This window comes from Dipodomys spectabilis, unplaced genomic scaffold, assembly GCF_019054845.1.
Source record: "Dipodomys spectabilis isolate Male_0828 unplaced genomic scaffold, ASM1905484v1 ptg000157l, whole genome shotgun sequence".
Lineage (NCBI taxonomy): Eukaryota > Metazoa > Chordata > Mammalia > Rodentia > Heteromyidae > Dipodomys > Dipodomys spectabilis.
Window position 1 is genome coordinate 5,836,403 of NW_024870834.1, and position 25,211 is coordinate 5,861,613.

General features: G+C 42.9%; 1 protein-coding gene across 1 annotated transcript in view; it reads right to left on the minus strand.

Moving 5' to 3' along the window:
• Positions 1-18,206, minus strand: part of Golga5 (golgin A5) — a 40,922-nt gene extending 22,716 nt beyond the window's left edge. The window contains exons 1-7 of the mRNA XM_042692686.1: positions 18,059-18,206; positions 14,127-14,700; positions 9,618-9,839; positions 7,590-7,809; positions 6,283-6,406; positions 3,194-3,397; positions 447-617 (exon numbers count right to left, since the gene is read on the minus strand). Of these exons, the coding sequence (XP_042548620.1) occupies positions 447-617; positions 3,194-3,397; positions 6,283-6,406; positions 7,590-7,809; positions 9,618-9,839; positions 14,127-14,670 (1,485 nt within the window). The 5' untranslated portion in view covers positions 14,671-14,700; positions 18,059-18,206. The remainder of the gene's footprint in view (positions 1-446; positions 618-3,193; positions 3,398-6,282; positions 6,407-7,589; positions 7,810-9,617; positions 9,840-14,126; positions 14,701-18,058) is intronic.
• Between the last annotated feature and the right edge of the window lie 7,005 nt (positions 18,207-25,211).

A 25,211-nucleotide genomic window follows, 5' to 3' on the forward strand; every position in this document is an offset into this window, starting at 1 on the left:
GCTGAAGAGCTTAGGGACAGCACCTAAAGTTCAAGCCCCACAACCAACCAAAAAAAAAAAAAAAACTATCTCTGAGCCCATTCTAATATCTGCAAGCATTCTGGCTGTATAAATAACACAAATTGGTGTCTAACCATCAGAGTGTGTGGTCCTGAACCAATACAGATTCTATCTGGCTCCCTATAGTAACTAAGCATAGGCAGACTTACCAAGTTAAATATTTGTTGAATGAATGAACCTATGATTCTTAATCCTTTATAATAAGTCAGCCAATGAACAAGGAACCTACTGCTATAGACTCACTTCTATATAGTGACAAATATTTCAGAAGCAGTTGAACACATTATTTTAATAATGTCCTTCCCCACAACTAATACAGAACCTATTAGAAATCAAGCTGATAGGTGAGGGGCAGTGGCTGGGAAGCAGAGTCACAATAATCTTACCTGCAGCTCAGACCTGAGTTGCTGTATCTGGCCCATCAATTTCTGTATTTCCTCTTTTTGCATCTCCTTCTCATGCCGAAGTTCTTCCAGCTCCATGCTATTAGCAGTACTGCTTTCTAGGCCTTCAAAACCAGAGCCTTCCTTTAAGCTGTTGATCAATTTTTCTTTAGACTATTATGAAACAAAGAAGTAAGTTTAAACAAAGCAGAGTTTAGCTGAATATTTTCTGTGTACTTTTCTGGTTAAGTTAGGGATCAAACTGAGGACCTTATGCATGCTAAGCATGCAATACCATTGTGATATACCCACCCACCCACCCCCCCCCCCCCCCGCCCCAGCTAGCTTGAATATTGAATGTCATCCCACCATATAGAAACTAACCCACTATGGAAACATTCTAGCAAATCTACAGATTATTAACACCATAAGGATGAAAATACAATAGATATCTAATGAATAATGCTCTTAGACTTAAGTTCTCTGATTAGGTTCCTGTTTAAGAGTTCTCATAAGTATTCTATATAATAAAGACATTTCTTACTCCAGGTCATAACCCCTGCTTCATAAACTAAAAGGGAAATTACAAATATACAGAAGGCAATAAACTGAAATATTGAGAGGATATAGTCAGATTACTGTAGAGTCCTGAGCAAGAAAAACTATTTTTGGGGACAAAAAGGCTTCATTTGAAAGATAGTATTTATGCTGGCTTTGAGCCATGGCTGTTTTTTTTTTTTGTTTTTTTGGTTTTTTTTGGGTCCGGTCATGGGGCCTGAACTCTGGGCCTGGGCGCTGTCCCTCAGCTCTTCAGCTCAAGGCTAGCGCTCTACCACTTGAGCCACAGCACCACTTCCAGCTTTTTTCTCTTTGCTTATGTGGTGCTGAGGAATCGAACCCAGGGCCTCAGGCATGCAAGGCAAGCACTCTACCACTGAGCCACCTTCCCAGCCCCATGGCTGTTTTTTTTTAAGTATAAAGAGTGCTGGGCACTGGTAGCTTATACCTATAATGCTAGCTACTTAGGAGGCTGAGATCTGAGGATCACACTTCAAAGCCAGCCCGGGCAAGAAAGTCTGTGAGACTCTTATCTCAAATAAACTTCTTAAAAGAGCCAAAAGTGGAAGTGTTGCTGTGGCTCAAGTGGTGGAGCACTCGCCTTGAGCTGAAGAGCTGAGGGATAGCACCCAGGCCTAGAGTTCAAGACCCACTACTGACCAAAAAAAAGAGCCAGAAGTGGCGCTGTGGTAGAGCACTAACCTTGAACAAAAAGAAGCTCAAAAAGAAGAGGCAACCAAGCCCAAAGTTGAAGCCCCAGGACTGGCAAAAAAAAAAAAAAGTATGGAGAGAACGAAGGGTCAAGCAAAAAATGTCACAGCACAGCAAAAGTACTATGAGATATAGATTAGTTTGTTTGGGCCAATTTATAAGGGCCCCAGATATCAGGCTTTCTTCTAGCCTAAAAACAAATTACCAAAAGGTAGAAAGGTGGACAGGGCATTGATATGACCAGAGATACATGTTAGGAGAGTTTATCTGGCAGCACTATAAAGCTGATGTTCAATGCACAGGCAGAAAAGATTTCCTAAAAAAAAGGAAGAAAGCATATGTTTTCTTTGATATGAGAAGCAAAGGAATGAGAAGTTGAGGATGGCACTGGGTGACTGCAATCCTTTTTTGTTTTTTAGCAAAACAGAGTTAAGGTTACTACATCAAAGAGAGCTAAGAGAAGGAAAAGAGTTGGTTGACACTTAGATAAATTGCTTTGAAAATTTCAACAGAGAATAAGCCAGGACAAACCAGCCTGATAGTGCCTAATACTCAGAAGAGCTGAGTTAGGCAGTGGAAGAACATTTTTTTCTTTTTTTGTCAGTCCTGGGTATTGAACTCTGGGCTTGGGCGCTGTCCTTCAGCTCTTCAGCTCAAGGCCAGTACTCTACCACTTGAGCTACAGTGCCACTTTCGTTTTTTTAAGGTTAACTGGAGCTAAGAGTCTTTGCCAGCCGGGCGTCGGTGGATCATGCCTGTTATCCTAGCTACTCTGGAGGCTGAGATCTGAGGATCAGTTCAAAGCCAGCCCAGGCAGGAAAGTCCATGAGACTCTTATCTCCAATAAAAACCACTCGAAAACCGAAGTGGCGCTGTGGCTCAAGCGGTAGAGAGCTTGCCTTGAGCTGAAGAGTGCAGAGACAGCGCCCAAGCCCAGAGTTTAAGTCCCACAACCGACCAAAAAAAAAAAAGAGTCTCTGACAGGCTGTCTTTGAACCTCAATCATCAGATCTCAGCCTCCTGAGTAGCGAGGATTACAGGGTTGAGCCACTGGCCCCTGGCTAAGAATAACTTTTTTAAAGTGGTAGAACCAAAACACATTTTGTCCTTTTTATAAAATTTCTAAGTAGAATAATTTGTGTTTGGCAATTATGTTTGGTAGCTACAGAAAGTATTATCTTGCCGGGCACTGGTGGCTCATGCCTGTAATCCTTGCTACTCAGGAGGCTGAGATCTAAGAATCATGGTTCAAACCCAGCCCGGGCGGGAAAGTCCATGAGACTCTTATCTCGTATAAACCACCAAAAAACAGGAAGTAGAGCTATGGCTCAAGAGGTAGAGTGCTAGTTTTGAGCTGAAGAGATGAAGGACAGCGCCCAGGCCCAGAGTTCAAGCCCCACAACTGTCAAAAAGAAAAAACGAAGTGTTCTCTCAGTTATTCAGCACATCTGAACCTTCAAAAGTGACCATGTCCTTCTTACCTGGAGTATTCTGGTAGCTTTTTGCTTATAGTCAACTAATTCCTGCTTAGAAGACTCCAGGTTCGATTTATGAAGCTTCACTTGCTGCTGTAGCTCATCAACTTTCTTCTTCTCATCAGAGTATTTTCTTTCTGCCACAGTAACTGCTTCTGCCAAATTCTGACGTTCCACTTCCATTTTATTAAGGCGTGCAGCAAACTCACTCTGTGAAATGTAAGTATTAACAGCAAATCTTATGTTATTTAGTATTTACACTGGGATTAATTATTGGATCCAAAAAACAACTTTTTTTTTGGTTGGTCATGGGGCTTGAACTCTGGGCCTGGGTGCTGTCCCTCAGCTCTTCAGCTCAAGGCCAGTGCTCTACCATTTGAGTCACAGTACTACTTCGGTTTTCTGGTGATTAGTTGGAGATAAGAGTCTCATGGACTTTTCTGTCCAGGCTGGCTTTGAATCGTGATCCTCAGATCTCAGCCTTCTTAGTAGCTAGGATTATAGGCATGAGCCACCAGTGCCCGGCTTGTTCCGTATATTTTATGAAAACTAAATATAAAGCAAGTATTCCCTGAAGAAAATTTATTGACTGAATTTAAATGTGTTCTAAGTACAAAGTTTATCATGTTTTAAAGAATCAATGTGGGGCTGGGAAGATGGCTCAGTGGTAGAGTGCTTGCCTTGCATGCATAAGGCCCTGGGTTTGATTCCTCAGCACCACATAAGTAGAAAAAGTCAGAAGTGGCACTTTGGCTCAAGTGGTAGAGCGCTACTCTTGAGCTGAAGAGCTGAAGGACAGTGCCCAGGCCCAGAGTTTGGGCCCATGACTGACAAAAAAAAAAAAAAATCAATGTGCAAGCTGGCTCATGCCTGTAATCCTACCTATTCAAGAGGTTGAGAGATGAGGATCACGGTTCAAAGCCAGCCTAACCAGAAAAGTCCATGAGACTTTCCTCTTCAGTTAACCAGCAAAAAGATGGAAGCCAACCTTGAGCAAAAAAGCAAATCAAGGGCTGGGAAGGTGGCTTAGTGGTAGAGCGCTTGCCTTGCATGCCTGAGGCCCTGGGTTCGATTCCTCAGCACCACATAAGCAAAAAGAAAAAAAGCCAGAAGTGGTGCTGTGGCTCAGGTGGTAGAGCGCTAGCCTTGAGCTGAAGAGCTGAGGGATAGTGCCCAGGCCCAGAGTTCAAGCCCCACGACTGGACCCAAAAACATAAAAAAACAAAAACAAAAAAAAAAGCAAATCAAGAAGGCCAGGGGGCTGGGAACTTGGCTCTGTGGTAGAATACCTGCCTAGCATGCATGAAGCCCTGGGTTTGATTCCTCAGTACCACATAAACATAAAGGCCAGAAGTAGTGCTATGGCTCAAGTGGTAGAGCCCTAGCTTCGAACCCACAGAGGCTCAGGGACAGAGCCCAGGCCCTGAGTTCAAGCCCCAAAACTGGCAAAAAAAGAAAAAAGAAAAAAGAGAAAAAAGAAAAGAAGGCCAGGTCCTTCAAGTCGCAATACCAAAAAAAAAAAAAAAAAGTCATCATTTAAAAAAAAAATCTCATTGATAATTCTTACTATTGAAATGTTGAGATAGTACGAGCTTAAAACACCTGGCACCAGAATGTTTCAGATTCTGGAGCTTTTAATTTTGGAGTATTTGCATACTCATACGAAGATATCTGAGGGGAGGGACCCAACTCCAGTAAAATTCCTTATATATATATATAACCTAAAGATAATCAGATATAATTTTGTTCATCTGAAGTATAGAAGTAGTTTTGGATTTTGAGGAAATTCAGATTTAGGGTATAAATAGATTAGGGCTGCTCAACTGTATTTTAAATATAGTAAATAGAAATTAACAAACAAAGCTGGGTACCAATGGCTCATATCTATAATCCTAGCCACTCAAGAGGCTGAGATCTGAGGACTGCAGTTCAAAGCCAGTAAGGAGAGGAAAGTCTGTGAGACTTTTATTCCAATAAACTACTCAGAAAAAGCTGGAAGTGGTGCTGTGGTTCAAGTGGTAGAGTCCTACTCTTGAACACAAGCCCTAGGACCAGCAATAATAATAATACATTAAATAAATAAATAAAAATATTAAAATTTTCAGAACAATAAAAGAAAAATAATATTACCTTTTTTTTTTTTTTTTGGTTGGTCATGGGGCTTGAACCTAACATTTATTTTTAGGGCTGAACTATTTTTTACCTGCTGAGATACCCAATCCTGCTGCTCAGTGGGTATACCTGTGAGCCCTGTAGAACTACTAATAATAAGTCAATGCCTGAGTGCTGCCACATGCAATGGAAATAGAGTCTCTGAGAGTGGGAACTAAACATCAGAAAGTATTATACAGTTATTATACAGCCTGAACTGAGACTGAACTAGATATAATAATTCATTTAGGAATAAAATGCTAAATATTATATTCAATTTCCTACTGCAATAAATGAATCAGAAAAATACTGAAGAGAATAATCAAGATGATCCTATTCCACCATTTACTCAACTAATAGTAATGGTTGATGTACAACCAGAGACAGGGAAATATGCATCTCTAACGAATATTAGCTATTTTAACTATAGTTCATTCAAACACGAAATTAAATATTTTTAGCAAGGATCAAGCTAATTTTTCAGTTTATTTCGATTTTGGTTACAGAAAGAGAATCCTCTGAAATGCACTGCACAATTTTACTTAAGGATATGTTATGAGTGGCGCTGTAGCTCAAGTGGTAGAGTGCTCGCCTTGAGCTGAAGAGCTGAGGGACAGCGCCCAGGCCCAGAGTTCAAGCCCCACGGCCGACAAAAAAAAAAAAAAAAGAATGGGCTGGGAAGGTGGCTCAGTGGTAGAGCACTTGCCTTGCATGCTCGAGGCCCTGGGTTCGATTCCTCAGCACCACATAAGAAAAAAATAAGCCGGAAGTGGCGCTGTGGCTCGTGGTAGAGTGCTAGCCTTGAGCTGAAGAGCTGAGGGACAGCGCCCAGGCCCAGAGTGCAGGCCCCACAACCGGACCAAAAAGAAAAAAAAAAAGGATATGTTATGGAAGAATAGACAATCACTCATCCTTATCAAATATTGACAATTGAATGCTCTAACCTGCATTTGCTTGTAGCTCTCTTGCTCTCTCTTCAGAGTGGCATCCGCTTCATGCAGTCTCTCTTGCAGAGTTTGCAGAGCTTGGTTCTGTAGGCTGCTACCCTCATTGTGATCCTGTACTATTCTAAAAGAAAATGAAGCATGTTAAATAATGGGTTTCCACAGGGCACAAGTGATGAGTTGGACTCATTTTCAGGACTCAGTGTTAATCAAGCACAAAAAAGATAACTCGTCTAAAACATTCTTAAGGAAATCTTTTTCCAGGGAACAGCTAACACTAAGCAAAAGGCAAGAAATGTACATACCACCAGATGTGGAAGAAATAGTTGTATTGTCAAAGCTCATAGATTTCACAAACTTTATAGATCATGATAATGACAATTTGCCTCATGAATATTTGTGACTTTAACTATATCACTATCTTACAATACTAATTTATGTCATCACTTAATCATAATAAAAAATAATTTAAAGGGCTGGGAAGGTGGCTCAGTGGTAGAGTGCTTGCCTTGCATGCTTGAGGCCCTGGGTTCGATTCCTCAGCACCACATAAGCAAAAAAAAAAAAAAAAAAGCCGGAAGTGGCATTGTGACTCAAGTGGTAGAATGCTAGCTTTGAGCTGAAGAGCTGAGGGACAGCGCCCAGGCCCAGAGTTCAGGCCCCACAACCGGACCCAAAAAACAAAAACAAAAGAAAAAAACAAAAGAAAAAGATTTCTTTTTTTTTTTTTTTTTTTTTTTGGGTCCGGTTGTGGGGCCTGAACTCTGGGCCTGGGTGCTGTCCCTCAGCTCTTCAGTTCAAGGCTAGCACACTACCACTGGAGCCACAGCACCACTTCTGGCTTTTTTCTGCTTATGTGGTGCTGAGGAATTGAACCCAGGGCCTCATGCATGCAAAGCAAGCGCTGTACCACTGAGCCACCTTCCCAGTCCCTCCTTTTCCTTTCTAATGGAATGTAATCTTTAGAATTCCATATATAAGCACATACCATATATTGAAGATTAGGTTCTTCAAATACCCTCAAATTCAGAATTTGCTTAACTTGCATTTCAAGATTCAAATGACGAGTCCATTTTAATCATATACATTTCTGACATTGCCCTAAGAGATTTTCTCTCTTGCAAATTCCAAAAAGCTAAATTTTCACAAGTGAGGGCACACTACAACAGTTTATGAATACAATGCATCTTGATCAATGTCACCCCTTTCAACATTCTCACCCATTCCCCTGCCCCCCATTACCATTTCTTATACTGGAAAGAGAGAGCCATTTAGCTCATGCTGTCATTATTGATAGAATTACCTACCGAGACTTTTCGCTCTGCAAGGATTCCAGGGCTTCAGTACGGGCTCTTAGCAGCTGGTCAGCCTCCTGGAGTCTAACCTTCAAGACAGCCAGCTGGGAATCCTTTGCAGCCACTGCTTCCACCAAGTCATCGACCTGGGCTTGGAGTTCTCGAGTTCTCCGGTCACTCATGGAATGGTCAGCATTCCATTTTTCAACTCTTGCCCTTGCTTTGTTTAATTCTGTAAAAAATAAAACTTCTTTACACAAGCAAAATCAAACATATCTTTTTCACAGCACACATACACACACACACACATACTGCCAAAATACCTTCATTTTTACCACTGGGACACCCACTTTTCAAGGCCAACTCTAATACCTATACTAAAGTTAACAAGAGGCATGAAGCCCTACACACAGTGTTGTTTTTCTGGACATACGCCATAAACACCAGGAGCCAAAATTAGGAGATAGCAATGTTAACAAAACTAAAACGGCTAGTGAATTGATGAAATGCTAATAGACACAAGAGCAAGAATGACAATCAAAATCAAAGTTACACTCTTGCCGTGGGGTCAATGTATAAGGCCTAAGAATTATGTAGTACATGACAGGACAGTTAAGTATGCTTCTCACAGGCTGCCTACAATCTGTCTATATTGCTAAGTTTGTAAATGTAAAAGATGTTAAACATCCAAATTGCCCTTGACAGAAAGAAGCTCCCCACCCCTACTAGGAAGACATAACAGCAGTAAAATCTAAAGATAAAGCAGGAAAGAATTTTATTCAATTACTGTTGTAGAGGATGTTCTCATAACCTAGGAAATCTGTGTGAAAGAGCAATGTAGCGTTCCATTAGAAAATAATGTTGCTTCCACTTCCTCTTAAAATCTGTAGCTGTAATGTGCCCCTAGGGGAAAAATATTTTTCAATATTGAAGCAAACTTTACAGGTTTCAGGCAATGCTCTATTTCATTAAACCTGGGCAAAGTTTGTTTTTTGGGGGTAGGGAGGGGACAAAGTCTTGCTACATAGCCCAAGCTAGCCTCAAAGTCAAAATCCTTCTGACTCATTCTCCTCTGAGATTACAAGTGTATTCTACCACACGTGGCTTAAACAGTCCTAAAACTATCTTCCGATTTTGCTCTCCTGGGCCTTCTTCTGAGTCTAGGCAAAACTTTACCCACAGTGCCCCCACCCTACTCTCAGCCTTAGGAACCAGGGCTGCAATTTCTTATTTTCTCCTCAGCCAATAATTCAATTTACCCCTCCCCTATTACTACGTGGTCATGAGATTATTTCCTTTTGAATTAATCATTTCTAAGAAATGTGAAGATTTCTTACTCTAGGCCACCTTCGAAAGGTACTATTCAAATAGAATTCCATGTTATTTATGCCCCTGACATAGGAATATTGTGACCCTGCCAATTACTGTCTTCTACTTCACTTAATTCCACCTTTCTTCCTCAAAGTTCAGAAAAAATAAATCAAATAATGTAAGCAACTATTAATGTTCAGCTCCCATCAGTGATTACTAAAGACCAAACTAAAAAAACAAAAGAACCCAGGTATTGAAGTATAACTGTAAGGACTTAAAGGTGTCTAAATTAAAAAAAAAAAAAAGACCAAACTAGTCAATATTCTATGATTTAGGTTGGTAAAAGGATTTGTCTCTTTGCCTAATTTTAGGCTCAAATGTCTATGAATATGCCATTTTACAAGTGTCATCTAAACTGTGTCTGATTCAATATAAAGTTTTTTGTATATTTTTTAACATTAAATTCTTTTTTTTTTTTTTTAGGTCCGGTCATAGGGCCTGAACTCTGGGCCTGGGCGCTGTCCCTCAGCTCTTTAGCTCAAGGCTAGCGCTCTACCACTTGAGCCACAGTGCCACTTCCGGCTTTTTTTTTTTTTCATTTTGCTTATGTGGTGCTGAGGAATCGAACCCAGGGCCTCAGGCATGCAAGGCAAGCGCTCTACCACTGAGCCATCTTCCCAGCCCCTAACATTAAATTCTTAATCCTATCCAACTGAAATAAGGCCCAACCTTCTTGAGTTTCTTTGGATCTCTGAAGTAGTGAGGCCATTTCCTGATTTAAAGACTGGACTTCATTCCTTAGCAGTTCATTTTCCAGTCGGAGGTTAGACAGCTCATGTGATTTGCCTCCATCACCAGGCACTGGGCTATGATCAGTGCAGGTAGTGTCTGATGATATGTTTTCCTTTGAAGAATCCTCTTCAGGGATAGAATCTGAATTATTAGCAGCTTCTGTCAAAAACAGAATATATTTTGTTACATTGCCAGTCACTAAAAACACACTAGTAGTTTACTTTGGTAGGATGCCTTTCAGTGAGTTGACTGTTACAGCTAAAATGCCAAAAATAAATTCACCATAGATAAAAATCCATCCTTACAAATAGAACCTATAGACCTCTAAGAACCCCCCAAACCTAGGCACTAAATGAATGCAGAGAATGTAAGAATACAGTTCTGGGAAGAAGAAAAACAAAATAATGTGAGTGGCTGAATTTGTTTCCTCAACTCTGAAAAGATCATGAAAAAAAAAAAATGGGGAAGCTGGGAGCTGGTGGCTCATGCCTGTAATCCGAGCTACTCAGGAGGCTGAGATCTGAGGATCACAGTTCAAAGCCTGCCTGGGCAGGAAAGTCCATGAGACTATTATCTCCAATAAAACCACCAGAAAGCCAGAAGTGGTGCTATGGCTCATATGGTAGAGCACTAGCCTTGAGCTGAAGAGCGGAGGGATAGCGCCCAGGCCCAGAGTTCAAGCCACACAACCAACCAAAAAAAAAAAGGTGTAGAGGGGGTGGGTGGGAGAAGTATCAGCAATGAGAATATTGAGAAGGCACAAGAATCTATGTGATTAAAAAAAATCAAGTACAAGAAGAGCTTGAACAGTGCCCAGACCCTGAGTTCAAATCCCACTATCAACAACAACAAAAAAATGCATTAAAATGATGAAAACATAAACTATACTGGGCAAAAGAGTCCTCGAGGTCTTTAATGATAAATGCTAATTCAAATCACAATGAGATCTAGGCTTGTAACTCCATGCATATGATCCTATTTGGGGGGCATGGCAGAAGGATTCAAGTTCCAGGCCAGCCTGGATATACAGCAAGACCCAGAATATACAAAAAGCTCAAAAGCTGAACAGCAGGGCTGGGAAGGTGGCTCAGTGGTACAGTGCTTGCCTTGCATGCATGAGGCCCTGGGTTTGATTCCTCAGTACCTCATAAACAGAAAAGGCTGGAAATGGCGCTGTGACTCAAGTGGTTGAGTGCTAGCCTTGAGCTGACGAGCTGAGGGACAGCACCTAAGCCCAGAGTTCAGGCCCCATGACAGACAAAAAAAAAAAAAAAAAGCAGAACAGCAAAAGAACAAGCAATCTAATAAATGGGAGATGATTTGAACAGACAGTTCTCAGAAGTGCAAATGGTTACTAGATATGTTAAAAAATGTTCAACATCCTTGGCAAGTCAAAATAACACTAAGATTTCATCTCACCCAGTCAAAATGGTGAGAGGAAGAGAGGACTCATACAATTCTGGTAGGAATATAAATGAGTACTTCCACTATGGAAATCAGAATGGGGGTTCCTCAAAACGTTTAAAACAGAACAAACGTATGATCCTGTCACATCACTAATATCATACATCCAAACAGGTGTAACTCAATATACAAGAAAGGTACCTACACACCCATGGTTATTTCAGCACTGTTCATAATATTCAAATTGGGGCATCAACTGAAGTACCCAATAACAAATGAGTGAATAAAGAAAATATAGTACACACCTAATATGGACTATTACACAGGCATGAAAAAAATGAAATCATATCATTTGCAGGAAAATGAATGGAACTGGAGACATTATGTTGAGTGAGATAAGCATTTTTTGCTCATGTAGAAGCTAGACCTAAAGGACACATATATTTACTGACATGTACATATGTATATATACCCACATAAATACACATACACACACACAGAATATGATTCTAAATATGGAGGATGAGTGGAAGGAGAGAGGGAAAGAGATGTGGAGGGTGAATAGCTCAGAAATATAATGCAACTCTGTATGAAGACAACATAAGGAAGCTCAATGCAAGCTGGTGATCAATAGAGGATTGGTGGGACAGAGGAAGGGAAAGCAATAGAGAGGATTATTCTGAGGAAAATATTCTACTTGCATATCTGAAATACAGTGAAACTCCCTAGTACAATTCATACATACTAAACTAAAAAAAAAAGAAAGTAAAACAGGCTTGGATTGGGAGCTGGACATTGGAAGAGGAGAGGGTAAATGAGGGTGAATTTGGGTCGTGTAACACATTTGCATGAATAAAAATAGATCAATGAAACATGCTGAAATTGTTTAAAGAAGGGGGAGTGGGAAGGAGAAAATGATGGAGAAGGTAAGGTTGATTAGGATACATTGTATGCATCCTAGAATACAGTATTACAATGAATCCTCTCTGTGTAATACATGCTAATAAAAACCAACCAAAAATTGTAAAAACTGACTGTAAAACATCATTAGATCAAGCAAGCACAGAAAGAAATGTAAAGGTTAAGATTTGAAAAATTATGAGAGGAAAGTGTATAGCTCTAAGTGCACACACAAAGAAAACAGAAACAGCTCAGGTAAATAAACTCATGATGCAATTAAAACTGCTAGAAAAACAAGAACAAGCCAAACCCCAAGCTATTAGATGGAGAGACATGAAAATGATTAGGGCAGAAGCCAGGTGCCAGTGGCTCACACCTGTAATCCTACTTAGGAGGCTGAGATCTAAGTATCATGGTTCAAAACCAGCCCCGACAGGAAAGTCTGTGAGACCCTTATCTTCAATTACTCTTATCTTCAATCACCAGAAAACCAGAAATGGTACTGTGGCTCAACTGGTAGAGAGCTCGCCTTGAGCGGAAGAGCACAGGGACAGCGCCCAAACCCAGAGTTCAAGCCCCACGACCGACCAAAACAAAACAAAAAAAAAGACTCAATTCAAAACACAAACCCTCAGTGAACCCTTCTCTTTAATACCTTAGGCAATTAGTTACTTCCTCCTAACATCACAAACACTTCATTTACTGCATTATATGTAAATTATGTTTATACATTTTTTTGGGGGGAGGGTTTGAACTCAGGGTCTAGGTGCTGTCTCTCAGCTTTTCTGTTCAAGAGTAGCACTCTACTATGTTGAGCCATGGAGCCACTTCCAGTTTTCTGGTGGTTAACTGGCAATAAGAGTCACATGGACTTTTCTTTGAACTGTGATCCTCAGATCTCAGCCTCCAGAGAGGAGCTACCAGCACCCAGATTTGTTTATACATCTATCTTATCCTTACTCAGGTTTTAAATAAATATTTATATAATTAACCAGAAGAAGCCAGGTGCCAGTGGCTCCGGACTATAATCTTGGTTACTCAAGAGGCTGAGATCTGAGGATCACAGTTCAATGCCAGCCCGAGCAGGAAAAGTCCTGAGACTCTAATCTCCAATAAACCACTCAGAAAGCCAGAAGTGGCATTGTGGCTCAAGTGGTAGAGTGCTAGCCTTGAGCTGAAGAGCTGAGGGACAGTGCACAGGTCCAGAGTTCAAGCCCCATGTCCAACCAAGAAAAAAAAAAAAATTAACCAGAAGACAGTTGAGAAGAAATGCAGAAATGTTGAGCATGATTAAGTCAATGCTACTACTTGCTCTTATTTTACAAGCCTCAAACCATGCTTTTCTATAGCCAGTTCTCTACCACTTGAGCCACAATGCCACTTCCAGTTTTCTGGTGGTTAACTGGAGATGAGTCTCACGGACTTTCTTGCCTGGGCTAGCTCTGACTGAGATCCTCAAATCTCTCCTGAATAGCTAGGATTACAGGCTCTACAACGTTTTATATTGAAGATACAGATTCGACTCATTAACAGCCAAAATGGGAGACGCTTTAACTTTTAAGAACATGTTTCTATTAACTATCAACTATATAAAGAAGTCTTAGCAAATCATGTTTACCTATTTTAAAATGCTTAGCAGGTACTTCAATGAGCCACCAGGCTAACCTCATTTGCTGGTAAGATGCACTTGTAGAGGTGACTTTACAACCCATTACATAGCTGAAAACCAAAAATCTGGGTTGAGGACATGAGGGCAGGTTTCTGGGTTCAATCACCACAAACAAACAAACAAACAAACCCACAATTCTAAACTCTTCACTATCAGATCAGTATCTTCAACTTGAGAATCATAGTTCAATTACTCAGCTACTTCTCTATAGGATGTTGGGAGAGGATGACACATTCAGATGGTAGGTTTGGTAAAGGCACCCAACAGAGTTTTTGAAGATCCTTACTGTAATTCCCTTTGATTAGTGGTATTCAATACTGCCCACCTTGACCACATCATACACTGACATATGTAATGCTCTCATACCAAGGAGGACTCATACTATAGCAGGGGGTGAGAAATGTATCAGAATGTTTTAGCCCATGATGCATTCAATTTGCTTAATTTGGAAAGAAAGAACACTTGTTATCTACCGTGGCTTTGACTCTCAGAATTTTCTTCAGTAACTTTGGCAGTGCTCAGGCTGGTATTTACAGAACTGACACTTGATGTCTGAGAACTGGGAAAGACAGGTGCCTTGCTCTTTTCTTTCTTGATTTCCACCCTCCCAGTAGGCTCCTTCTGTGAACTATTAAGAAAATCAAATAGCAGCTCATCATCAGGCTCTGACTTTTTCCTTCGCACAAACTGGAATGAAGGCCTAGGGACAGATGCACTTTCAACAGGATGGGAGGCCTCCCCAGGTGTCCTGGATCCTACTTTCACATTTGCAGTGCCAGCTAGAATGGTAGCTTTTTGGTTTCGGACATTATCAGCTGCTGGAGAAATGTAAGTGGCTTCAGGTCCGGTCTGGTAAGTCAAATCTGCATTTTGCTGGTGAAGTTCAGCATAATCAGTATTTCTGCCATATGTGGTATTGCTAGTGTTCTCCTTTCTACTGAGAGCTGATGCAGCCCCTTGATCAACTCGATTTAAAAGATCTTCTGCCCTTCCAGCAAGATCAGCAAACCAAGACATGATGGTGGCAAAATAATCCTATTGGTGAACCTGTAGGAAGGATGAGAAATGATCAGTACAGAGTAACATGAGAGTGTTAATGGTTAAGACTAAGTTCCTGAGTGACACGGTTCTGAGTTGCAATCCCAATGTTGCCTTCACTCTTAGGCTCAACCAACCTTCCTGTTTCAGCCTCCTAAATAACTGGCACTAAAGAGGCATGTCACCATGCCCAGTTCAGAATGGTTTTAAGATTAACACAATTAAAAAAAAAACTTTGCAAAATGCTTGGCATATTGTAAGCACTCTTTTTAAAGCTGCCAGTAGCATCTCTACAACTATCACAACTGTTTTCCTAATTACATTTTTGAAGAGGGAAATATCTTCCATTTCTTTTTTTTTTTTTAATTTAATTTAATTTTATTTGTGAACATACTGTACAGAGGGGTTACAATTACATGGGCAGGATAATGCGTACATTTCTTACCAAGCATTGCAGCCTCCTCCTTTGGTTTACCCTTCACATCCCTTCCCAGCCTCCCCCCTCCCCCCCAATCCCCTCCCCCCCATCCCCCCCCTCTCCCCCCCCCCCCACCGAGGTTGTAAAGCTCGTTTTGGACATGACAACTTGTACTTCTCATTGTTGCAACAGGTCCACCTGTATCCTTAAACAACTGGTGAAGAGGGAAATACCTTAATGTAGCAAAAACATCTATTATGGGCTGCATTGTGTTCCCCCTGAAATTCTTTTTTTTTTTTTTTTTGGGTCCGGTCGTGGGGCCTGAACTCTGGGCCTGGGCGCTGTCCCTCAGCTCTTCAGCTCAAGGCTAGTGCTCTACCACTTGAGCCACAGCGCCACTTCCAGCTTTTTTCTTTTTGCTTATGTGGTGCTGAGGAATCGAACCCAGGGCCTCAGGCATGCAAGGCAAGCGCTCTACCACTGAGCCACCTTCCCAGCCCCCCCCCCCCTCGAAATTCTTATGCTCCAAACTCAGAATGTGTTTGTTTTATTGATAATCCCAATGACTTTACAGTCCCCAAATTGTGTAAAATTGAAATAAGTCACTATGGTGAGCCCTAATCCAACAAACTGCTTTTGTGGTAGCACTGGAGTTTAAATTCAAGGCCTTTAGCTTAGTAGGCAGGTACTCTGCAATTCAGTCACATCTCCCACCCTGCTTTTCACTGGTTTTCTTTTTCTTTTTTCTTTTTTGTAGGTCATGGGGCTTGAACTGTGGGCTTGAGTGCTGTCCCTCAGCTCTTCAGCTCAAATCTAGCGCTCTACCACTTGAGCCACAGCACCATTTCCAGTTTTCTGGTGTTTTACTGGAGATAAAGAGTTTCACGGCTTTTCCTGACTGGGCTAGCTTTGAACTGTGATCCTGAGATCTCAGCCTCCTGAGTAGCTAGGATTACAGGCGTGAACCACCAGTGCCCAGCTCACTGGTTATTTTTCTAAGATAGGGTTATGCTTACTTTAGTAACCTGCTTACTTTAGGCTGTCTAAATGGGATTACTACCATGCCCACTGAAATGGTCTCAACTTTTCTGCCAGGCTAACCCTGGAACCATGATCCTCTCAATCTCTCATGAGACTCTTACATAGCTTAGGTGACAGATGCCTGCCACTATATCCAGCTACAGGTTGGTCTTGGGAAAGTTTTTGGCATGAGCTGACCTTAAACTATGATCCTGCCAATCTCTTCCTCCAAAACAGCTAAGACTAGAGGTGTGAACTTCTATATGCCCTGCTTGAACTGATGTTTTCTAAGAAAATCTGTACACAAAGCCGGGCACCGGGGGCTCACACCTGTAATCCTAGTACTCAGGAGGCTGAGATTTGAGGATCTCGGTTCAAAGCCAGTCCGGGCAGGAAAGTCCGTGAGACTCTTATCTCCAATAAACCACTAGAAAATCAGAAGTGGTGCTGTGGCTCAAGCAGCAGAGCACTCACCTTGAGCTGAAGAGCACAGGGACGGCACCCAAGCCCAGAGTTCAAGCCCCACAACCCACCAAAAAAGAAAAAAAAATCTGGACACAAATAGACATACAGAGATGAGAGAGAGCATGGGAATACACAGGAAGCAATGTATCTTTACAAATCAGAGAAAGGAATCAGAATAAACAAACTCTGACAACATTTTATCTTGGACTTCAGAATAGTGAGAAAATAAATTTTTATTGTCCAAGACACTAGTCTTTAATACTCTGTTACGGTAGCCATAGCAAATTTATACTGTATCCAAATAGCAAATGATATATGGGGCAAAATTCCAATGTAGTATATAAAATAATTCTCTGGTTTATTGCAAAGTGCTGAAAACTGAAAAAAATAGTCTAATCAATAGAAAAGCTATCATGTTGAAACACTATTATACATAATTTAGATATCCACATAAACGTCTAGAGTTCATCTGCAAAAATTCAAATTCTCACTAATCTACTATGAACACACTAAGCATAGAGTAAGAAATATGATTATACAACCATCCACTAACACATAGATATGAGTACTATTATAAAGTGTGCCACAGAAATGTAATGAAGTTATTGACCCTCATGATATAAAAGAAAGAGCATGAGGGGAAGTCAACACCATTTCTAGGGTGTGTTCTACACTCCTTTGCTTGGTACACTTTTCATAGCTAAGTCTTGCTCTTGGTCTCTCTTCACTTAAATGTCATCTGTTTGAAATTTCTCTTACTTCCCATTTAATTAGGTCATATTATCCTGTTCCTTTCCTTTTTCCTCACAGACCTCCAGGTTTTATAATTATGAGTTGTTTTTTAAACACCTGTCTCTCCCTGTTGGGGAAGGAGGAATGGTTGGATAAACAGCATGTCTGTTTTGAATTACCCAGCATCTATATACAGGCACTCATAAATACTGAATAGAATTTTAGTGTGCCAGATGCTATGCAAACATTTTTTCTTTATAAAATGAGTAACGATGATGTGCTATGTATTTCACAGCTCATGCGAAAACAAATGAAAATGGAAGTGAGATACTTGACGTATAAAATTCCACACAGGTGTTAAATATTATTGTAAAGTGAAAACTGGTGGTGTCGGGGGCTAATTACCTCTAATAGCAATAATGTCAACAATAATAGTAACAACCCTAGATGGCACTGTATTAGCTCTTCCCATTTTAAAGCTAATGGGGCCTTAAAACACCGTCGGCAGCACGGAGGGCGAGAGGCCGGGCCCAGGGCACCTGTCAGCCGTGGTCCCAGGTGGGCGAAGACCCACTGCGGCGCAGCCGCCCCGGTGGGGTCGGCCCCTTCCCTCAGCCCCGCAGCCGGCACCGCGGAGCGCCGTCCGCACCCACGGAGGCCGGCGCCCCGCTTCTAGGGCCGTTAACGCCTGGGTGGACCGGACTCGCCCACCGGCCCTCGCCGCCGCCTCACCTGAGGACTCCCTGCGGCGGCACTGCGACTCTGTCGCCCCCGGGGCCTCGTCGCCCTCTGGGGCCCGGGCCCCCACAACAGCCGGCCCGCGGAGGGCCGGGACTCAGCCTCTTTCCGGACCTGCCGTAGCCCCGCGGCCTCTTCCGGGAGACGTGGAAGTGCGGCGAGGACCCCAAAACAGAGTGGCCTTTCGAACTGCCTGAGCGGAGGGGAACCCAGAGCCGCCAACCAACCATAGACAATTCAGGCGTCAGCATCGGCGCTGCGGGGACCTCGCAACTGGCCACGCCCCTAACACGTTTGCAGAGGTTTGTAAGACTGCGCCTGCGTGAGTGTGACGTAACTCGACGCAAGGAGACCACGGGCCTGAACGCCGCCAGCACAACATTGGAGGCCCCGCCCACCGTGGGCGTGGTTTCATTGCAGGCTGTTTAGGTCAGGGTGGTGCTGCCCAGCCGGCTTCGGTGGGAGACTGCGGCGACCTTAGTTTTGTTTGTGGACGATGGCAGAGTGTGGGAAAACATGATTCCGCATTCCGTGTATCCCACTTTCAAGTGACATGGACATATTACGTAAGCAATGAGTAAACCAGACAACTTCCCAGCGTCACCTAAGTTGTGAAGGCTACAGGTGGTGTCTGCAGAGATCAAAAGGATGGAAAAGGCCGGCAAAGGCGTCTCCAAATAGCAGAATTCCAAGCAGAGGTATCTCAGTTATGTGCTGCACACACCTTGTGGAATCTTTGGATTTTAGTCTAAAAATCGGTATTCAGCATCCAGGCCTAGGGCTGATCGCGCATTTGTAATCCTAGCTTCTTGGTGAATGGATATCCCGAGGAATGGAAATGGAAAACGGCTGGAGCATGGCTCAGGTGCCTTCCTAGCAAGCAGGAGGCCCTGATTTTCAATTCCAGTGCCACCAAATAAGTAATGAAATACACAATTCACTAAATACTCTGCATGTACAATGTGAAGAAGATGAGAGCAATTTGACTAATGACAAGCCTGTAACACAGTCCCAAGTGTCCTCATTTGGAAGTTGAGGGAATTAAGGCTCAAAGAAGTTAAGTAACTTGTCTAAGATTACCAGCCTTACTAAGGACCCCACAGAACCTGGGCGCCTTAGACTCCATGCTCTAGTTCTTCCAAGCTATGTTGACCTTAGCAAATCAGTGTTAGAAATAAAAGGAGAGAGAGAGAGAGAGAGAGAGAGAGAGAAACAGGACAGAAGAGAGAGAGAGAGAGAAAAAACAGGACAGAAACATTTCAACACACTCTGGGGAGAGCAGAATTCGTTCAGAGAAGCCATTAAGCAAAAACAAAACACCTTCCCACAGCATACCAAAACACGTGCACACGCAGAGTATATCCAGGGTACTTGGGGGGTGGAAATTGAGAAGATTATCTTTTTTTCTCTTTTCTTTCTTTCTTTCTTTTCTTTCTTTCTTTCTTTCTTTCTTTCTTTCTTTCTTTCTTTCTTTCTTTCTTTCTTTCTTTCTTTCTTTCTTTCTTTCTTTCTTTCTTTCTTTCTTTCTTTCGATTGTGGACCTTAAATACTGGGCTTGGGTGCTGTCCTTCAACTCTTCAGCTCAAGGCTAGTGCTCTACCTCTTGAGTCACAACATCACTTCTGGGTTTTTAGTGGTTTATTGGAGATAAGTTTCATGGCCTTTCCTGCCCTGGCTGCCTTCAAACTGTGATCCTCAGATCTCAGCCTCCTGAGTTGCTAGGATTACACGCGTGAGCCACCGGCACCCAGCCAAGAAGATTGTCTTTTAAGGCTAGCCTGAGGGGAAAAAAAAATCATGTGACTCCACCTCAATAGAAAAAGCTGAGCACGGTAGTGTACATTTGTTTTCCAAGCTACATGAAAAGTCTAATGGGCCAGCTTGGGTAAAAAGTGAGACCCTATCTCAAAAAGAATCAGAACAAATGCATACAAGGTGGAGGGGTGGCTGAAGAGGTAGAGCTCCTTCAGCAAGTGTGGGGCCAGTTCAAACCCCAGTAATGATTTAAAAAGAAAACACACACACACACAAAACTACCAAACAAGCAAGGAGATAAGAATGATAAAATATGGAACTTCTAGAGTTGGAAACTATAGTAAATAATAGATGAGAATTTCACTAGACGAGCTCAATGAAAATCTGAACTATCAGAAGAAACAATTGGGGAACTTGTAGATCTATAGAGTGTCCAATAAATAAAAAAAAGAAAAAAAATGAAGAGGAGAAAGGAGTCTCAGAAACCTGTGTGACATCATCAAGCACAGCAAATATGTGCAACGAACTCCAGAAGGTGGAAGATATAAGGCAACTGAGTCGGTCATGAGGGCATGAGAATAAAGAAAGGACAAAAAGAAAACTCAACAGACCAACAGGCTTTATTTGGGAATGAAGTCTGGGAAGGGCGACCAAGTCTCCTTCAGCCTGGCTGAAGGGGAAATGGTGCCACCCCCTTACAACTAAGTCTCTTTCTCTATTAGGCAGAAATAGTGAAGCGAGGGGCAGGTGGAAGCAGGGTGAGGGAGGTGGAGGCAGGGTGGACGAGCAATGTTATGTTGACTGAGGAGTTTCAAAGTCTCCACAGCCTCTGTGTTTGTCAAGAGTTTCAGCATCAGGCCTTGGTCTCAGACTGTCTTCCAAGACTGCTGGTGCATTTGCTTAGGGATACAGGAAAAGGAGATGATTCAGCAGGTTGACAGCGAGGACAGTTCTAAGATGTGGCCATCAGGGGGGAGGGTGAATGCTCTCTGTGAAGTCTTTTTCCATCAGAAGGGACGTAGGGGAGATTTGAAGGAAAAAAATGACTCCCCCCCCCCCCCCACCAAAATTTACTGAAAAAAAATCCACCTCTATATACTCAAACCCAATGAGCTCCAAACAGGATAAACACAAGGAGTCCCCACTGGTGTACAGAAGACACAGAAAGGAGTAAATGGTTAAAACTACAAAGGAAGAATGATTTACCAACCCCCCCCCCTCTTACCCATACCACACACTCACCGGAACAGCTGTAAAGGATGACTTCACATGAAGAGTGCTGGAGGCAAGAAGGCAGGGGCTACAAACTGCGGGTGCAGAGAGGAAATGAAAGGCCAACTAATGATTCTGTTTCCAGCAAAACTTCCCTTTAAGCCAGGCACCAGTTTCTCATGTAATCCTAGCTACTCGGGAGTCTGAGATCTGAGATCATGGTTGGAAGCCAGCCCAGACAAGAAAGCCTGTGAAACTCTTTTTCTTTTTGTCAGTCATGGGGCTTGAACTCTGGGCCTGGGCACTGTCCCTCAGCTTCTTCAGCTCAAGGCTAGTGTTCTACCACTTGAGTCACTGCCACTTCTGGTTTTTTGGTGACATATTGGAGATAGTCTCACAGATGGGGCTGGGAAGGTGGCTCAGTGGTACAGTGCTTGCCTTGCATGCATGAAGCCCTGAGTTCGATTTCTCAACCACCACATAAGTAGAAAAACCTGGAAGTGGAACTGTGGCTCAAGTGGTAGAGTGCTTGTGTTGAGCTGAAGAGCTGAGGGACAGAAACTGCCCCAGAGTTCAAGCCCCACAACTGGCAAAAAAAAAAAAAAAAAGTCTCACAGACTTTCCTGCCTGGGCTGGCTTTGAACCATCATCCTCAGATCTCAGCCTCCTGAGTAGCTAGGATTACAGGGGTGAGCCATGGGCACCCAGCTGAAATTATTATCTCTAATTAACCATCAAAAGAGTTCAAAGTAGAGATGTGGCTCGTGATAGAGTGCCAGCCTGGAGGGGGTCAGGGGGAAGCTCAGGGACAGTGCCCAGGCCTTGACTTTAAGTCCTAGGATCAACACACACACACAACTTTCCTTCAAAACTGAAGGCAACTTTTTCACAGCAGGTTTGCTTGCAGAATGCAGGTGCCATAAAACCACCTCTAAGTCAAAGCCAAAATTGAAAAGGAAAAGACCCTTATCAACATTGTTGTCATTGGCCACCACTGCTGGACATCGGATCTACATTTGTGGTGGTATCCACAAAAGAACAATTGAGAAGTTCGAGAAGGAGGCTAGTGAGATGGGAAAGGGCTCCTTCAAGTATGCCCGGGTCTTGGATAAACTGAAGCCTGAGCACGAGCTTGGTATCACCATTGACATCTCCCTGTGGACATCTGAGACCAGCAAGTGTTATGTGACCATCATTAATGCCCCAGGGAACAGATACTTTATCAAGAACACAATTACAGGTGCTCACCAGGTGGATTGTACTGTCCTGATTGTTGTTGCTGGTATTGGTGAATTTGAAGCTGGTATCTCCAAGAATGGGCAGACCCATGAGCATGCCCTTCTGGCTTACACACTGGGTGTGAAGAGATATGAGGAAATCATTAAAGAAGCCAGCATTGCCAGGTGCCAGTGGCTCATGCCTGTAATCCTAGCCACTCTGGAGGCTGTGATCTGAGGATCTCAAAACCAGCCTGGGCAGAAATATCTGTAACACTGTTATCTCCAATAAACTACCAGAAAACCAGAAGTGGCACTGTAGATCATGTGGTAGAGTGCTTGCCTTGAGCTGAAGGACAGACAGACAGCAACCAGGCCCAGAGTTCAAGCACCACAACTGACCAAAAAAAAAAAAAAAGAACATGTCAGTCAAATGTGTTCGCCTGGGCAATGTTGTTGATGACAGCAAGAATGATAGAATGATCCAGCCATGTAAGCAGCGGGCTTCGCTGCTCTGGGGGGTCATCCTGAACCGTCCAGGCCAGTCCAGTGCTGGCTATGCCCCTGTGCTGGATTGTCACACCACTCACATGGCTTGCAAGTTTGCTGAGCTGAAAGAGAAGATTGAATGCCATTCCAGTAAGAAGCTGGAAGACGATCCTAAATTCCTGAAGTCTGGGGTAGCTGCCATCGTTCATTTGGTTCCAGGCAAGCCCATGAGTGTGGAGAGCTTCTTTGACTATCTTCCCCGGATCGTTTTGCCGTTCATGGTATGAGGCAGACAGTTGCTGTGGGTGTCATCAAAGCTATGGACAAGAAGTCTGCTTGAGCTGGCAAGCTCACCATGTCTGCCCAGAAAGCTCAGAAGGCTAAATAAATATTAGCCCTGACACCTGCCACTTCAGTCTTCAGCAGTGGTGGAAGAACTGTCTCAGAATAGTTTCTCTCAACTGGCCATTTAAGTTGAACAGTAAAAGACTGGTTAATGATAACAATGCATTGTAAAACCTTCAAAAGGAAAGGAAAATGTTTTGTGGACCAGTGTGTGTGTGTGTGTGTGTGTGTGTGTGTGTGTGTGTGTGTGTGTGTGTGTGTGTGTGTGTGTGTGTGTGTGTGTGTGTGTGTGTGTGTGTGTGTGTGTGTGTGTGTGTGTATCTGAGTTTTGAAAATCAGTACTTTTTAATGGAAAGAACATGACCAAAGATCTGTCATGGAATTTTGAGACCCATTAAAAGTTAAGTTTAGGGGCTGAGAAGGTGGCTCAGTGGTAGAGTGCTTGCCTTGCATGCCTGAGGCCCTGGGTTCAATTCCTCAGCACCACATAAGCAAAAAGAAAAAAGCCGGAAGTGGTGCTGTGGCTCAAGTGGTAGAGCGCTAGCCTTGAGCTGAAGAGTGAGGGACAGCGCCCAGGCCCAGAGTTCAGGCCCCACGACCAGACACCCCCCCCCCAAAAAAAACAAAAAACTTAAGTTTAATAAGAAAACAACAGCAACTACTACTACTACTACTGAAGGCAAGATAAATACATTTCCAGATAAACAGGGGCTGAGAGAAGCTGTGGCTAATAAACGTGCCTTCTGAATAGTAAAGAGTGCTGGGGTCATGGCTTAGTGATAGAGCATCTGCCTAGCAAGTTTTGAGGGCTTGAGTTCACACCCTAATACTCCAAAAGAAAGGGGGAGGGGCTGGGAATGTGGCTTAGTGACAGTGCTTGCCTAGCATGCATGAAGCCCTGTGTTCAATTCTTCAGTACTGTATAAACAGAAAGTGCCAGATGTGGTGCTGTGGCTTGAAAGTGGTACAGTTCTAGGTTGAGTAAAAAAGCTCAGGGACAGCACCGAGGTCCTGATTTCAAGCCCATGACTACTCAAAAAAAAAAAAAAAAAAGTGAGGGAGAGAGGGTAATAAAACAATTCATTTGGGCTGGGAAGGTGGCTCAGTGGTAGAGTGCTTGCCTTGCAGGCATGAGGCCCTGGGTTTGATTCCTCAGTACCACATAAACAGAAAAAGCTGAAAGTGGTGCTGTGGCTCAAGTGGTAGAGCGCTAGCCTTGAGCTAAAGAGCCAAGCTAAAGAGCCCAGGCCCAGAGTTCAGACCCCATGACCGACAAAAAAAAAAAAAAAGAATTCATCCAAGTGGCACTGTGGCTCAAGTGATAGAGCATTTGCCTTGACCTGAAGAACCCAGAGACAGCGCCCAGGCCAGAGTACAAGCCCAACCACCAACAAAAACAACAACTACATTCAGCCTGGAAGGAGATGCTTCTACTTTATTTGTTTTGTTCACTTCAAAAACATAGAAATACACTAGAGTACACTGATAATAATGTGGAAAATAGGCGAGGCATGCTTGCATATTATTTATCATTGATATAAATATAAATTGGTTCAAGCCTTATGGAGGTCAATGGAGAAATGTATATCAAGATATTAAATGCATAAACTCCTGCTGAGTTTTATAAGCTTATCAAAATAATTTTTTTTGTCCGGTCCTGGGGCCTGAACTCTGGGCCTGAGTGCTGTCCCTCAGCTCTTCAGCTCAAGGCTAGCGCTCTACCACTTAAGCCACAGAGCCACTTCCGGCTTTTTTCTTTTTGCTTATGTGGAGCTGAGGAATCGAACCCAGGGCCTCAATGCAGGCAAGGCAAGTGCTCTACCACTGAGCCACCTTCCCAGCCCTTAAATTTTAACTCCCACTTTCCCTGGAAACATTGTGAACCTGGCCTTGAGAGTAGATACTTGCTGCATTCCCTTCAGCTCCTAGATTCCCAGGGTGTACTTCCTTTTTGCATGCAATGCTCAAGAATTAAACTAAGCCTCAGTGTGTTTTTATCTTTTAGCAGCAGAGGGCGCTTAATACTTAAAAATATGGTCTGGGAAGGTGGCTCAGTGGTAGAGTGCTTGCCTTGCATGCAAGAGGCCCTGGGTTTGATTCCTCAGCACCACATAAGCAGAAAAAACTGG